The 17,515-nt window shown below is 40.1% G+C and overlaps 1 protein-coding gene across 1 annotated transcript; it reads left to right on the top strand.

Annotated features, from left to right (window-relative positions):
• The first annotated feature begins 678 nt into the window (after positions 1-678).
• LOC148840550 (prostaglandin reductase 1-like) lies at positions 679-15,384 on the top strand. Its single transcript, XM_088924162.1, has 10 exons — positions 679-1,007; positions 2,564-2,682; positions 5,104-5,149; positions 5,529-5,588; positions 7,721-7,888; positions 9,101-9,218; positions 9,554-9,709; positions 10,621-10,726; positions 12,281-12,399; positions 14,037-15,384. The coding sequence occupies exons 2-10, from the start codon at positions 2,577-2,579 to the stop codon at positions 14,145-14,147; spliced, it is 990 nt and encodes a 329-aa protein (XP_088780288.1). The 5' UTR covers positions 679-1,007; positions 2,564-2,576; the 3' UTR covers positions 14,148-15,384.
• Positions 15,385-17,515: the final 2,131 nt, after the last annotated feature.

Consider the following 17,515-nt stretch of genomic DNA (forward strand, 5'->3'; position numbering starts at 1 on the left):
ACCTGTTGCCAGGAGGATATTGATGCAGTTTTGGAAATGGAAGCTTTTATTTTTTTATCAGGAATCTTTTTTAAAAGAGACTTTTAAAATGCAGCATATCTTGTCAGAAGACTTTGTTTCAGGGCATCATGATTACGCGGGCAAACAGCAAATCACTTTTGATTTTGCCCGTCTAAAGGTGAATAAAGCTCTCATTAAGCACCTGAAGCATGGCTTTACTGATCCATATTCATACTGTTCAACATGTGCTTGTTGCATCGGCCATACATATACTCACTATACATTTCACATGCATTCACGTACTGTACATCTACACATTTACAATTCAATTCACCATATGCATACTGTATGTATAAAAGGCAGATTGAAACCACATGAGTCTTATACGGGATGTCACAATTAAAAAAAGCGATGGACTCGTGTCCCCTCTAAGGTGTCTCCCGCTGTGTACCCGTTGTATTGATGCAGTGAAAGACTGACGGTATGGAGGTAGTTTCACTTCCCGAGCGAGCGAGGCTGCCTGAAAATATTCATACAGTATGTGAAGTACGTGTCGAGGTACCACGCAGTAGGTGCACCACACCATCAGAGATTCTGCCAAATCCAGAAAAAAAAGTTGACGGGGAAAATCAAAATTTGATTACGAGCTATATTAACGTGGGCTGCTATTGCGATCATTAAGGTAAGGTCGAAGTAAGGCAGAGACCACATTGGTATCTGAAAAGCGGAACGAGGCTTTGCCAAACGCCAGATAAGATCACTGCTCTGGTGGTGAAACTTCCTCATTTTGGATTCGTATAAGCAAGACTTTTTCCACTGCCTATTCCTTCCGCCCGGACCTTGGCTTCCTTTCTCATACAGTATTTCTTGCACAATACATTTGGCAAACCCAGCCATCGGGACCGTGCTCTTTGCGCTGCGTTGAGCGAGTCTAGTCTTAATCATTTGCGAAACCTTTGAGAGGAAGAACATTTTTTTTCCCGGCCCCTTAACTATTATATTTCGCAGTAAGTACTATTGACTACTATCTTTTATCTTTAAAGTAGCGTAGCTACCATCTGGGAATAGGACTGGACGCTAAATCAGAATCCGACAAGTTTAAAACCTATATACGCAACACTAAATAAACAGAGTACTTGCTTTATGTTTGTTGCGAACTATCTTGTGTGTGTAGCACTGGGATCCGATCCACCTGCACCTGGGTTAATTTGTTTTTCAAATGTTTGCATCTCTTTTAAACCCAGCGTATTCAATATATAGTAAGCCGTGTGCCGTATATGCGGTGCATATAATGTATTATTCACTTTGCTAGAGAGGTTAATGTGGGCGCACGAAGCTTGACCGCAGATCTTTACGATGCTGTACAACGATTGCAGTCGGAAATCGAGAGCGTTAATATGACAGAGCTTTCTGCATATGTGAAAGCCAGCATTACCTTAATAATACTAAAAATTGAGGAAATAGAAAGGATAGACATTGCTTTCTTCCTTGTTCTTTGCGCATTGTTTGCTGGCAGAGTACAGTGCCTTGTGACTTGGCCTGTCGCTTTTTTTTTTGCTAACCATTTCTGACGTTTCCTATTAGTTGTTTGCAGTTTTAACCCAGCTACATGTTGTAGGTATCGTACACAATCTCATGTTACTGTATATGTTGCATGTAACACGGCGTGTATAGAATAAAGACGATTATTTATTTTTCGTTTTCCATCTAATTGTTTCTTGGGCTAATACACGCTGATAAGGGCAGGGAATGTTTTGTGCGCCCGCCAGTGTTCACCTGTATAACCGGATTTAGTCATAGAGTATAATACATTTACTAAACCTAGTGCGGGGCAGGCTGAGTGATCATTTGGTTGGTTTTTCTTAAACCAGCAGAAATTTTGGTGGAAGCTGTTGCGATGCATGTATAGGACACACGACCAGGTGATTGTTAACTTTCTTTATGGTGAGCTCAGCCCAGCGTCTCTTAACCCCCCCCCCAGGTCACGTGATACCGTACAAGCTCCCACCCTTGACACTATATCATACCTCAATCACCAGCAGTATATTATACAGTATCCATTTGTAATAACACCAGTATGTAACTTAATTGCAATTAACCAGCATGTAACTGGCGATTCATGGCAATAACAATCGATTCAACATAATGTACAAAGTCCACAGTTCTGTTAGCCTTCGTCAGGCAGTCTTTTAGGAACTTCACTAACTCTTGGAAGAAACTCTTCCTTACAGTAAAGATTTGAAGGTCCTGGTCAGGGTTTTTGTTTTCCTAGCCATCACGGTTGTTCGGTCTCTTTGACGCAGGGGTACCCATATCTGAGCCTGTCTGAGGGGCTCGTAATGTGTATAAAAGGGCAAATGGCTCCACACTTGGTGTGCTGGAGGAGCCTGCCTGCCTACCTCGTTCTGCCCTGTGCGTCTGGCCCCTGGGGGTTGTCGCTGCTAGCTGGTTCGTCGAAAACGCATTTGCCAGTAATTTTACCGACTCCTGTCTGTGCCAGTCCTCTTTGGGTAGCTGTGGTTAGAGAGCAAACTTAAGACATCTTTGTGATTTCTTTCCCCAGAGGTGAAAGGAACATGGTCCGAGCAAAGACCTGGACACTCCGCAAGCACTTTGAGGGGTTTCCCCAGGACAGTGACTTTGAGCTGAAGGAACAAGAGCTGCCTGAACCGAAGGATGGAGGTGCTGTGTAAAGACATCATGTCCTCTGTTTGTTTTGCGTTTCGTCGGGTGCTGCTCTCATGGGCGTCCGATACTGTCGCTTTCATGGCAGGGACATGTTAATCAGAACCAATTAAGTACTCACTGTGACGAGTCTCCATTGCTTTTTGGAGCTGCTTGTGATGTTATGCATCTGCTTGATTTCACACTCGGCAGAGAAAGCTGAGCAGGTTGTATATCCCATGTGTGGGAAGGTGCCCTCTTTATAAGGTCAAAATTAAAACTACAAGTAAACTATCAATAGCTTTATCACATGTATTGGACAGCAAGTAGAGAGTTGCTGTTGTGGCAAAACGTCTTACATTTTTCCTTAAATCAAACCTGTTACTCTGTTGGGCCCCCGAGCAAGGCCCTTAACCCCAGCTGCCGTGTAAATGGCTGACCCTGCGCTCTGACCCCAAGCTTCTCTCCCTTTGAAAACGGAGAGAAAAGGGAAAATTTGAAAAGACAAATTCCTAATGCAAGAAATTGTATATGGCTAATAAAGCGATCCAATCTCTCTCTTATCTCATCTTAGTTTGTGTGTTATATGGGTGTGAGTGATATTCAACTTCCTGGTACAAAGGTTTCCATCAGATTTATGTTATGCAAAGTAACAAAATACCGGAGGTACCAGACTGCACACCCCAAATGTAGACAGGTGACCTATAGTGATCTGGAGAGCAGGGAAGCATTCAGTGAAAACCTGAGAAAGGAAATTAACACGTCTTATTTAACATATGAGTCACAGAAAACAATATGGGAAACAAGTTTTCAGAAATGGCGTGGGAGGTTGCAGAGTCATAGCTGTTCAAAACAGTTTAGACAGATCATTTTATTGAAGCAAGTGATTATATCAGCAGATTTGTGTCAGTGTAAAATTATTCAGTCTTAGATGGCAAGCATATAGTTCAGCCTTTCAACTTAAAATATTACAAATTCTGGGGACTTTAAAGCAATATGTCCTCATCAGCCTTTATCAGTCCTTTCCGCATTCTTTTATTCCTCATCCAGCTTGTTCTTGCAAAATTACTGATATCATCTTGACACTTCACTGGAAGTCTTTTTTGTTTTTGTTTTCAGGTCCCTTGGGATTTAATTCAGCTGCTTCTTTGTTGAATAATCTGATGTTCATGTTATGGCTTGCCCTTTTCCATGTCCATTGTCTCATTTAAAAAAAGTCAATAGCTATTTGTGCTCGAACACATTAGTCTCATTGTCATCTCATTTATGTTGCAACATATTTGTGTCTTTTCTTGCCATTCCGAGCCTGGGTGATCTGCAGTTTGTGTTTCATTTGTGCTCGATTTCCTGCCCGTATGTTAGTACAAGCAGCTGACTTTGGCCGTAGACCAGTGCAACTTCCAGGGGATGTGGGTGAAATGTTGTTTTCACATGTTATTGTGTCCAAAATGTAACTTAACAGCAGTGCAACTGAAATGCTTTGTTTGCTTGTCAGTTTGGGAGTTTTTGCATTTGCGTTTTTGTGTATTTCCAAGTAATGTATTCTTGAAAGGCGTCATGTAAAAGTGTTTAGAACAAGGCAAACCGAGTTATGTCTGTTATGCAAACAGCCTGCCCCAAACATTTGGAAAAATATTGCAGTTACATGGTAAAAAATCTGCTGAAATGGTGTTTTAAACTAACTACCTTTCAGCAGTGTTTCGTAATGTTGCAATTTTAATGTGTTATGTGAGGAAAAAATATACATCTTTTATATAGTTGATAGCAAGTTGCACTTCCTCTAAGAGAAGACCTTGTACTGGCTGAAACAACAGTATTCAGGATTGCCATTGCAATTGATTAGGCAGACAACACCCACTCTTCTGAGGTCTAACGCTTTCATAGGAGAGAAAGGAGATATGGAGCTGCTTTTATGAATTGATTAGGGCCTCAGTATATTTACATATATTTTAAAGTGGAACCTGTCTGTTCATGAAGATCAAGACATTGTGTATAAAATTGTGCAATACTGCCATGCTGTCAAACCTGACACCCTGACGCCTTTCAAGAAGGGGATGGATGAGATCCTTAGATCAAGTTGCTACTTGTAACCACACAAGATACAAGAAGCAGCCATTTCACCTGTCTTTCTAACTTTCTTCTCATCCTGCATTGTACAATAAATGTTGTTTTCTGAGTTGTTTCCAGTTGTTTCTTTTCAGAAACGAAACCAGAAATTGAAGAAAACAAGCCTGTGTTCATTTTTTTTAGATTCCATTTCAGCTAAATATTAAAGACTGCACTTGTTCTCGAGACTTGACTTTCACAAGATCAAAGCAAGTCTCTTGGGTAGTCAGCATTATTTCTAAAATATTTTTTACTCTGTCACTACTGGAAATTAATAATCAAAAGCAGGTTAAAAGTGGATACATTAACGTTTTATTTTTTGTTCTGTTTTAGAAGTCCTGCTTGAGGCAGTTTTCCTCAGTGTGGATCCCTATATGAGGTACAAATGCGAAAATGAGAAGAGTCTACACACGTCCTGATACAGAAACTGTATTGACATTCACTTGGTTGGCTTTCCAGTCACTCCAGAAAGACCCAAACAACTGTGCATCTCAACAAGAAGAGAATCAGAACAGAACAGTTAGCAGGTCTTGCTGAAGTCCATGTGGATAGAAGGCAGCCCTCATTTGCCCTGTCCAAAGAGATTCTACATTGCTGTTCAGCCCATGAACTCAATCAGAAGCCTCATGTACCATAGCTTTCAATTCAGTTACAGTGGTAGTAGGAAACAGAGCTGAGATATGGAAAAACACTATGTTACAGCCTGCACTAGGTGATGGGTCATGCTAATAATTCTGTCCTTTCATTTTTCTTTCTAGGCCATACAGTAGAGTACAGATGAAGGAGGGAGATGTGATGATTGGAAGTCAAGTTGCCAAGTAAGATCTGAAAACCTGATTGCTAAACTATGTATCCTGTTTCATACAGATGCAGCCATTCAAAACAAGCGGGCGATACCGCATTATTTTGCGGTACGCTTTACGCAGTCTACCGCGAGTTACCGTAAATTCTCGTATAGTACCGCAAGTAAAATAATAGTATCCGGAATTTCCGCAAGGTGGAGCTAATAAAGCTCGACCTCTCATATTTGAGCTGTCGCCATCAAAGTCTTTAACGAAGATATTAATAATAGTATTAATAATGAATGACCTTGGACAAGCTGTAAACTCAAAGTATTGCCCTGGTCCACATTCTTTTTTTCATTGACCGTCTTTGTAAAAGTAACACCACAGCATTTCTTAATCACGCATTTGTTTCCAATCATGCAAAGTACAGTCATTTTTGAGAATCTCCGGTTCACCATGCCTTTCACATGCTCATAAAAGAGATTGATTTAGGAACATAAACATATTACTGTATGCAAACTGTACTGTATACAGTATGTATATGTATATTTAATGTCTTTACTGTGCCCGTTTAAGTATTGAATATTTATATGGAATTTTACCACTGAAGGGAAATCTTAGTAGCTGAGCATAAAAAGAATAGGAGCATACTGTAACGCGTGTGAAGGCCATAAACGATATTAATTTTGGAACATAAACATACAGTATATGGCTGGTCTCGGTACTTTAAAGAAAACATACACACCAGTATTCCATTTCTCCCTAAACATTTTAAGCATCGAAGTCTTTAACTAACGTGATACCGGAGTCAACAAGCATACTTTTAGAATTTGATTAAAAGGGAATATAATATGGAATTGCGTATCTAAAGAAATGAATAACGATATAATTATATTCATGTACCGCAACACAAGAATTGTACACGCTGTGCGATGTCTGTTGATAATGTTTTGTAGGGCTTTTTCAACACTCCTCATGTGACCTTGCCGGTGGCGCTGTGGGTTAGGTTCCTGACTCCCACATGTATGCTCCTATTCTTTTTATGCTCAGCTACTAAGATTTCCCTTCAGTGGTAAAATTCCATATAAATATTCAATACTAAAACGGGCACAGTAAAGACATTTAAATCTTCCTACGACCGACCAACGCGCCACGAGTGCCCCTGTCAGTCAACCAATCACGTACCGCGGTATTTTATCGTCAACGTGCGTCATGATGCACGAGGCCGTAGCCGATTACCTCCGGTACGCGTCTGTGCCGCGCACTTTGAATGGCTGCATCTGTACTTTGAATGTTCTAATGCTACAGACTTGCCAATAAAGATATCTAAATATTTTAGGTAATGACAGTTTGTGGTATCAAAAAAGGGCCGTTTTTGTGATTTCCTACATTTGTTTTACAGAAAGTGAAATCGTGTAGCAGAGATTGCTTATTTAATTTTAAAATGTAAAAAAATCCATATTTTCTTTTAAAATGCAAGAAATCCATCAAGATAATCAATGCCTGTACACAAGTTTTTATTTTGGGTGCGCTCTTTTCAAATCGCATATCTGCTGACCTTTAATTGCTTTAAAGTGTTATGTTATGATTTGTTCTATTTTTATACAAACACTGTATTTGCTTTCAGTACCTGAACCGTCTAACACCTTGATGATAATTTGTCCATTTACAAAGTCTACAAGAACATGCTGAGGGCTCCTGGATGTTTCATTGCACGTCCTTAACTTTAACTTCAACCATGGTCATTCCTTAACCTCTGATTTTAAGTAGGGTTTTGTACAGCTAAAGGGAACTACAGATATTCTGATATTCCTATAAAGAGAACCACATTTCAGTGCTCACACCTGTCATTCACACTGCAATGATATTTAAGGTTATCTGTGAGTAGTATCCACTCACAAGCAGACATTGCTTCTGTTCATTTCTGTTCTTTTGCTTAATTCCTGGTATAATCACAGGGTCACAGGGTGCCAACATCCAGTAAAACTAGATGTCATACCCTTGCTAGGCGCTGTGCGCCCTCTGGTGGACACTCATGGTCACATTTACAGTATGTGCCAAGTTTTAGCGCTCCACAGTGCACAGCTTTTAGTTTTTGTTAATGTAAGTTTGTCTGCTTGTTGAAAGAAGAACTAGAACCCTAAAGCATCTTTTTTTTCCCCTAGGGTGCTTGAGAGCAAAGATCCCCGATTCCCTGTTGGCAGCTATGTGGTTTCCAACTGTGGCTGGAGGACTCACTCGATCTGTACGGGAGATCAGCTGGAAGCACTTCTCTCCGACTGGCCGGAAAACATCCCCAGGTCCTTGGCGCTGGGCACCGTTGGGATGCCAGGGTAAAGTATGAACCAGCTTCCCAGCTCTGCAGGGGATGCCGTTGCTGTGGCTGTAAGTGTGGTGAATGGACCGGTTTCGAGCCAAGACTTTATTGAAAAATAAGGACTAAGCACAGCTGCGTGGTTTAATAAAAGTGACAACAGGCTTGCTCCTTTTCATGGTCGGTTCTTCTGAAATGAAGGATTAACCATGGCAAACTGAGAAGACATTATTTTGCTTTAGATGACGGAGACAGCGCGATTTAATTAGTTGAAAGTTACGTTCTCTTCCATGTCAGGAGGTGTCAAGCCTAAGAGCTGGTCAGTTAAATTTCATATTTAAATAAGTCTGGGAAATGATGAGCTTTTGCAGTCTTTTACCAAATTCTTTTACCATTTTAAAACAGAAATTGAAAGAGGCGGATTCTCACAGTGGGGTCTTGAGACATGTGGTGTACAGAAGGTGCAAGACGTGATCTATAGTACTGTAGCTGGTCTGCTTTTACGATTGACATTGTAACCAGTATATACAACTACAGTATATGTTGGATAAATTGTGATCTTGATAAACACAAAGCACAGTGGGATCGTTAGCTCCGTTCTCCCAATGATCTTAATCAGATCATGCTGTCAGCTCACAGGAGCACAGGGCAATTTACAGGCCAGCTACAGAGGTCTACAGGCAAGAGTGGGTCGTTTGCTTATTATGTGTTGGTTTTCCATCGGTGTTAACGGCAAAAACAAAATTAAAATCTGAATGAGTATAACGCCTACAGCAATAGAAAAGCTGCTTCATCTTACAGTGTAGATGGTACAAACCGCAGCACATCTGCTGCCTTGGGCTGTGAATGACTGAGAGCATCAATGGTCATATCGGTAGTAATACTGTACAGTATGTATATGTAGTAATATACTCACACCTGAAGAAGGCTCCACGGCTGAAACGTTGTGTTTTCTTTCTTCTTTTTTTTAGCATGGAATAAACCTATTGTTCCTTTGCAGCCTACGCATGCTGACGCAGCAGCTACCCACCTGACCTATGTTGTAATATGCAAAGGAACAAGTAATAGGTTTATTCCATGCTGAAAAAAAGAAGAAAGAGAACACAACGTTTCGGCCGTGGAGCCTTCTTCAGGTGTGAGCTTGTTGTAATATGCCAACCAATAGCCGGAGTGTAACCGAAGAGCCCTCAAGTCCCACCTGGCCTGAGCCTTTTCCTTTCGCATGTTTCAGGTTGACGGCTCTGTACGGCCTGACGGAAGTCTGCCAGATTAAACCTGGAGATGTGGTCCTGGTTAACGCTGCCGCGGGGGCTGTTGGCTCAGTGGTGGGGCAGATTGCCAAAATTAAGGTTGGTGTGAACCTGATGTTTCCACAGAGTGTGGTTCCTTCGTAACGCAGGATTGCATTACATTGCTTCCATCTGGAGGTCTGCTTGCTTGAACATAATTAAGGCACTAATTATGCTGCTGCCCTGTGCGTGTCTGTTTTGAAAGAACTGTCTTTTCAGGCAGACACTCCAGAAAGACTTACATTTTTTCCTGTGTTCTGTATCTGCTGCAGTCTAAGGCGTGCCTTTCAGTATTTACTTTAATACCGTCATTAAATTTGAAGTTTTCATTTTCTTTTCTTTTTTATTTCCTCCTATTCATTTTATTTTCCTTTTAATTTCACTCATTGTTTCAGGGCTGTAAAGCAGTTGGCTGTGCTGGATCTGATTCAAAGGTTGCCTACTTAAAAGAAATGGGGTTTGATGAAGCTTTCAACTACAAAACAGTGAGCTCTTTAGAGGAAGCATTGAAGAAAGCATCTCCGGAAGGTTACGACTGCTTCTTTGAAAATGTAAGTTGTTTTTCTGCAAGGTTATTATGAACACGATTAAGCAATTAAAAAGAACTGTGGCAAGGGGTTTTATTGACGATACAATGTGAGTGATCTGTTAGAAGTTCCTGTTGTTCCTATATAATATCCAAAGGATGTTTTTCGGCTCATATGAGATTTCCTCGAGTCTTCATAAAAATAGACTGTCCACAATTATTGGCTAATGTAACTGGAGTGAATTTGTGAGAGTACTTCTTCACATGCCAGGTAGAGTGCTTAATCCAAACTTGGATTAAGAAATTGATGCTTTTTTTCCACAGTGGAATGCACAAAAGTAGGGTTTCTTATTTACTGATTTAAGATGGCAAACCGAGGATTTGTTTTTTGAGAGAAATAACACAACTGTGCTCTGATCTGAGGTGCAGTGGAGTTGTTAGCAGATAATGGATACCACACCTCACCCATGTCATGCCCTGCATATTCTGTGATCATACTGTGATTTAAACAAATTTGGAGGAACCTACATAGGTTTTATTCTATAATACAGTAGTTTTATGAGGGCTATTATAAACACATCTTTTCATTTCAAGAATGCAGTAAGCACACTCTGAACAGATGCAGTCTGAGTATCATGAAAAATATCATAAGTGTTCAATAAGCCCATTTATTTTATCTCAAGGTAGGTCAACAATTGATGCTGACAAAAATAAAACATGTGCTCTCCTCATGAAGATTTTGCACTTTAAAAACACCAGCCATAAAGCGTTCAGAAATTTTCCAAGTGTCACTTTCTGTTAACAAAGACAGTTCTCCAATTGTAAATGCATGGATCAACTTTAATATGTTGATAAAACACTGAACAGAATAGTGTTGTTAGAGAAACCTTACAGAGTGTTAGAAATGTTAAAACAGTTTTATTCTGTCAACTTTAGGTTGGAGGGCAATTCTCAACTGTTGCACTTGAACAAATGAAACCATTTGGAAGGATTGCAGTGTGTGGTTGCATCTCAGTGTATAATGACGTAACTCCACAAACAGGTAGGTGCTCCCTTGTGTTCGATATCTATCTACACAGATGTATTCAAAATCTTAACTAATTCAACATTTAGTGTTCTAATAACATCCTAATTTCATGTTTTTTTTGTACTCGCATACCTCACTGGTTAAAAGATGAACCAGATAGGGGATAAACCTGGATGTGTTCACTTTTTGCTGTGTTAAAATTTTCACGTTTGTGTACGTGTTAATGAGGGATAAGACTTTATTGATCCCGCAGGGAAATTCAGGTGTTACCACAGCCCAGCCCAAGATGACAGACATGAGAATAGACTGAAATTAAAATAAGTACAGCAATACAAAATAAAATAAATAAAAATATAAGGTTGTTAAAACCCGCTTTTGATGGGGGTCACACAGTACATTTGATCCATTGCCCTTGTGCAAGTGATCAGTACCTTCTGTGTCCAGTGTTGGTTCAAACACAGGTCCTGTTAATTAAGACTCGTAATACTGCTGCTCATCTTCAAGGGCCCCTGACTTAGTGAACTATTAGCACTCTGTGCACTGCCTGTCACTGTGGCCTCGTGTTCCAGTTCCCTTCTTTCACTTTCCCACGGGGAGGCTTTGGTGTGATGTCCTGATCCGTTACTCCAGATCCCCAGAGTTACCTACTGGTAGATCTCGCACGTCTGTTAGCACTTTTAAATCCGGTTGTATGACTGACTTCTGTAATGTCGCTTTTAGTTTTGCTTGGTTTTCCGTGTGTGTGTGTGTGTGTGTGTGTGTGTGTGTGTGTGTGTGTGTGTGTGTGTAAGTGTCTCTTGTTTTATTGTGAAGCATCCTAAGATGGTCTCGTGAAAGGCGCTCTATAAAGTATTATTAACCAATGTGCAGGCCTGACATGTCAAAGCCCAGTAGAGACTTTGTGCTTGAAAGCTCACTGGAGCTTGGTCTGTCCAGCTCATCCCACGAGTTGGGCTAAGGTCTGACAGCGAACTAGTACGTGAAGGTGGTCCTAGACGCACGTAGACCATACTATGCTGGTACAAGCATTACTGCGCTAGTACATGTAGAGCTGATGCTGACATTGGTGTCAGTGTCGTTTTTTTGTTATGCTGTATGTGCTTTCTCATAGTTGCTACTTATAGATGGCAAAAAGGGAACAGAACCCTCGTATCTTCTTGTGATGTGATGTGAAAACATCCTTTTCCAAGCTTTCACAGGGGTTTCAGGTTTTAACATACTGTATGTATAGGTTTTCACCTTTCCTTGTTACCACTAGAGGGCAATATTTAGCTAATTACTAGATTCGTGCCAAGCTCTCAGACCCAGTATCTAATCTTTGATAAAAACTGAATTTGACTCTACTCTTCTCTGTAGAGAGTTTTAAGACCCATTTATATTGTTAACATTTTGTAGCTTAGAAATAATTTTTACCTTTTTTGACAATATTAAAGCAAGGTCAAGAGTGTGACTTATATTGGCTGTAAATGAAAGGAGAAAAATATGCATACTGCACTGCACTGTTGCTTTTATTGGACTTGAATTCCCTTGTGCTGTCTGTGTTTTTACTCCTTGTTGTTTGATGTTCAGGCCCATATGTCCACCCCCAGTTGCTCTTCAAACAGCTCCGCATGGAAGGATTCCTTGTCTACAGATGGAAGCACAAAAACGGGGAATCTCTCAAGCAGCTTATGACCTGGGTGAAAGAGGTAAGGAGATTGAAAGTTTCATGCTGGACAGGCAAGGGAGGAGTGAACTTTGGGAACTGGGCAAGATTACGCAATGAAAAAACTTCTTTTTAGTGTTTGGCGAGATTGTCTTGGATTCCAGTAGGTTTTGGTGGTGGAATTTTGTTCAGGTATACCACAGAATACCACTTGGTATTCTTATCCTGCAGTGCCTGGGGATATCTTAGCTTTTGAAAACTATCCCTTTGATAGCATTAGATTGTTGGTAGTGATTTCAAAAGCAATATTGTGCATTCGAGCCTGCAGAATGACCCCTTGTCATGAATTTATGGTGCAAGAAAACTGGCTGAAGTTCAGCGAATACAATAGACCAGAGGTTCTCAACCTTTCGATGCCAATGGACACCTTAAGTATTCCTTTACTGCCCGTGGAGCACACAGCATCAGGAAGCATCAGCTCAGCTGTGAGCGGGACAGACGGGGAGATCGATCCCCTTCCCAGGCCACTGAGGGGAGTTTCGTTTTGTTTTCGTGGGAACGTTTTGGGAATTTTTTGGTTGTCAGTTTTACAACCTTTTTTTCTCCATCTCTCACACTCCTCTCCCCCACCACCACCCCAGAAAAAAATTCTCATCGCACCGCTGGCTGGCAAAAACTATGGGTCATTTTAAAAGAAAGCAAAATTCAGCCATCAGAACATTTTATACCTACTGTACATAAATACATTCGTAAACAAAACATACATTCATGAATTTGCCTAGTTTTCTTTTAAAAACATCTTGGGGTTTCTTTTTGAAATCGGGGTGTTTTGATTCTGAATGGCAAAGCGAATTTGCAGGTTTCAAGCTTTCAATTGCCAAAACATCGTAGCACAAAACACATTAGGATTTAGGTTCTCTTTTGATTTCATTCCATGTAAAGCCTAATTTTATATATTTGTCATCATACCTCCTGACTATCTTCTTCACAGTATTTGGCTCATTCAGAACTTGTAGTAGGTCTTTCCATTTCAACATCACTGATTTCTCAACTAAAATCCAATCTTTAAAATTAGCATTGTGTTTTTGTTTCAAAGGTCTAGTTTGAAGCCACTGGTCAATATCAGAGTTAATTTTAAATGACTGATTCTTACACTTTAGGCTTATCATAAGTACATACAAATTACTTCACAAATAGACAACGAGACATTCAGTTTTGTTGTGTAATTAGATACAATGCTGACTCAGGATCGAGACTGAGGGAGTACTGAGTATCGGCACTGCAGACGCTATTTTGTGAACGATACTGCGTTTAGACACCACTTCCTGAAAGATGTGCCGTCTAGTCATGACGACGGCGCAAGACATCCACAGGCTGTAGTTATATTTTCAGTTTATTATGAATTTAAAAGTGAAGCATATAACATAGATCAAATTTCCATCTGCTTGATTATATCACTGATATTTGTGCCTGCCGCAGACCCCCTATAACAAACCCACAGTCCACAGGTTGAGAAACCCGCTGTAGATCTTTCTAATTCAGGAGTGAACGCTTGCTGTAAGGGGAGTCAGAACGTTAGCGGACCCTGTGCAGGGCTGTGCCTTGATTGTGATTGTCTGTTAAATACAGCAGAGGACCTGTGGACAACACAAAGATGTCTCTTCCTTATTTCATTTGCAGGGCAAGCTGAAGTACCGGGAGCATATCACCGCAGGCTTCGCCAACATGCCCAGAGCCTTCATGGGCATGCTGAAAGGAGAGAACACGGGAAAGGCCATCGTGAAGGCCTGAGAGGAGCTCCTGGGCGTCACCTGCGTCACCTGTGACGTTAACCCTTAGGTGGTGGGCCTTTCGGGCGTGACGGTCAAGTGTCGTTGGGCGAGACGTTTTTTTCCACTTCCCGAACCGTTCGGTTTTAGTAGCACTGGTGGGCATCTCTGGTGCTGGAGGTCTCCACTCCACTGGGAAATGTCTTGGAATCACTGTCAACACTTAATTAAACACAGGAAACGGTGCTCATCTCGACAGACGGTAGACCAGCGGATGGGAACGCAAAGCCCCCTGTAGTACTGAGGCAGTAGGTGTTGTCAAACACTGGGCTTTCCAACCTGTCCTGTGATGTAGATGATACATTACTGGTCTGAATTAATTACACTAATCAGACGAGCTGGTTTTACGCCGAACCTATACAGGAAATGATGGGGGGGAAATCCAGTGCACAAAATTCCCCAATTTACTGGGTCATTTTTTTCTTTTCCAGACAAAAGTTAATTAAACTTTTTTGAATGCAACGTAAAAATAGAGTAATAGAATCAGATGAGAAGTGTGCTAGAAATTAACAAGAGGGAAGAAAGGGGGGTAGTTAAATAGATTTGGGAAATGAAGAAAAGTCTGTCCAAACTGACACATTCTACATCATTGTGCTAGTACAGCTTTCTACTGGCTGAGTGATGTTTATCTGTATTTTCTACACATGCAATTTCTACTACACAAAATGCAAAAAATATTTTTTTTTAAAAATCAGATACAGTGCTAATAAAATGCCAATAGGCTGGGTGATGACAATTATCTATTACAATGTATTGCCCTTGGGTCTTAATTTCCGGGAAACAGACAGTAGGTGCTTGATTGCACAGTCCTCTTTGAACACTGCGTTTGAGAAAAAAAGCAGAAATAGTTCAAAGCTTTATGGTAATGTTTACTCTATGATCCAGAATTAGAAACTGTGAGTGCCTTCAATAAATTTACATTTTGAAATAACTGACCGGATTTTAACTGTGAGAGTAAATATCTTTCTACCTTACTTTCATTTTCTAAAAACTGATCAGTATTTTTTTAAATCTCCTGAAATATGTTTCTCTGATGTAACAAAATGGGAAAATGAATATATGTTGTGCTGTTTTCGTTCTCCAATCATAATTAAATGTTCCTTTTTCCTCTTTAAGGTGAGTGTTCTTCACATAATTAAAAATGGGGCCAACTGTTTTTATACATTGTAACTCCAATAAAAAACAAAGTTCTGATTGTCTCTCATTGTCAACTTCATAACTAGAAATTTAAGTTTGATTATATTGGTATTCAATTGATGGTGTTAGAATCAGTGCAGGTACTTATTTCAAGAATCTTGGGGTCATTTTTAGATCTGAGACTTGTATTTGAAATTCACATTATCATTTTTGTGAAGGTGTCTTTTTGTAACATTACTCATACTAAAATCTGCATACATTTCGTTTATCCGAAATGGTTATTGTAATGCAGTGCTTGCTTGATTGTATATTCAAACATGTTCTTAAAAAGTTGCAACATGTTCAAAACTCTGCTGCTCAGATATTAAATAAAATACATGAACGTAACGACCCAGTTTGAGTTTTCTTGCACTGGATTTCAGAAATTCAGCGTACTGCTGGATCACCTTTAAAGGTGTAAATAGTTTGTCTCCTTACTAAATATATAGGGAGACAAGTTTGAGGAATGATCTAAAGACACCCCTGTCCCAAGTCTTGGGAGAGATCTCACTGGCACTTTGGTATCTAAGAAATCATGAGTGTGTGATTTCTCACCCCCAATTTCACAACACCATATTGCACCATACAAAGGTGTAAATGGGTTGACTCCTTGCTAAATGTATAATGATCTATAAAGCAGATAAACTATCTTTGTATATTCTTACATGTCCTTTGCACTATGACCTGCTATTGATCCCCGAACTGGAATCTGAACCTTGGGTGACCATGTTTCTATTCTGTGGATTAATGTCCAAACCCCGTATTAGATCTTCCAGTCAGAGATGATTACTTCTTAATAATTAACGAATGGGGTGTTAGTGACAGACGTCCATGGTAAGATAAGCCAAAAACTCCCCCTGGACTGCTGTGCCTTCACTCCTGGGTCTGTACCACCTACAACGCCACTTCAGTTTCTCAGGGGGTGGCATTGGTCATGACAGAGGTGGCACAGAAATTCTGACTACTCTTAGTGGCGGAAATCTAAGTCATCCTGAAAGTAATTACCTTAATTGTGTCTCACAATTATCCATGCAGGTCCAAAGAATATGACTGGAATCGTGTTAAACTAAATTTAGTTGAACCTTTGTTAATTCTGGTCAAGCTGAAATAGTTGACATAATATATTGTGTATGTAATGTATTATAAACCATTCTGGACTAAAAGTAATTGTATTAAATACATACTCAAATGGCAAGATCTCTGGAATACCCCAAGGAACAAATTAAGAATTATTCCTTCAGTCACACAGTGACTATTCAGTATAGTGTATCTACTTCGATCGCAATTTGCCTCTCTGCTATAATAAAAACATAGTCTTTCATAATAAAGCTCTGATCAAGACCAAGAAAGAGCCATTGTTGCTCTTTAGGTTGTAAAGAATTGAAAGCACCAGTAGCCTATTTCTGCAATTGAATATCATAAATTGATATTTTTTTCCCTTTTAAATCACCAATAATGTGTTCCTCAAAAGTGGAGTTGTGGATAAAATGTCCTAATGTACGACAAAATGTGTTCATGAAGAGGGAGATGAGCAAGAAAGGGAGCCTGAACATTCCTCAGAAAGGTTTCTCTAATTATTTATTTCAAAAAGGAAAGAGAGAGAGAATATTTTCTCTTCACTATGTTATGGAAGCTTTTGTTTTACCTGAATGAGGGAAATTATTTCTAGGCCTCTATTTGAATTGCATTAGCTGCGCCCAAGTGCCTGGTTTCTATGGAAAACCAGCTTCCTGCACTGCGTCTATCGTATCTCGGGGCAACCCCTTTGTGAAGCTCGCCAATCACAGGCCAGGGAGAGGGAAGAGATAAAAGAGACAATCAGAGTAATACTATTCCACAAACACCTGCCGGTACTGGTGCACCTGTATTGTGGATATAATTTTTGTTTTTGTTTTATCAGTGAATGTGCACATTCAGTGGGTACATCAGTAGGCAAATAACAATTTTCTTTTATCAATAAAATAGTATTAAAATTTCAGGGAGGCTTTTTTTTCTGGCCTCTGTGTTCTGTGTGTGCAGGCAAGTTCAAGGAAGGTGCCAGAGCTATCCCTGTCCCAGTTCTTGGGAGAGACTCACCTTAGTGACCCTTGGGTATTGAGGAAATAACGAATGGGAGATTTTTGACTGAGGGACATCTCTAAAAGGGTTACTCAC

The sequence above is a fragment of the Atractosteus spatula genome, chromosome 1 (genome assembly GCF_055471065.1).
Source record: "Atractosteus spatula isolate fAtrSpa1 chromosome 1, fAtrSpa1.hap1, whole genome shotgun sequence".
Lineage (NCBI taxonomy): Eukaryota > Metazoa > Chordata > Actinopteri > Semionotiformes > Lepisosteidae > Atractosteus > Atractosteus spatula.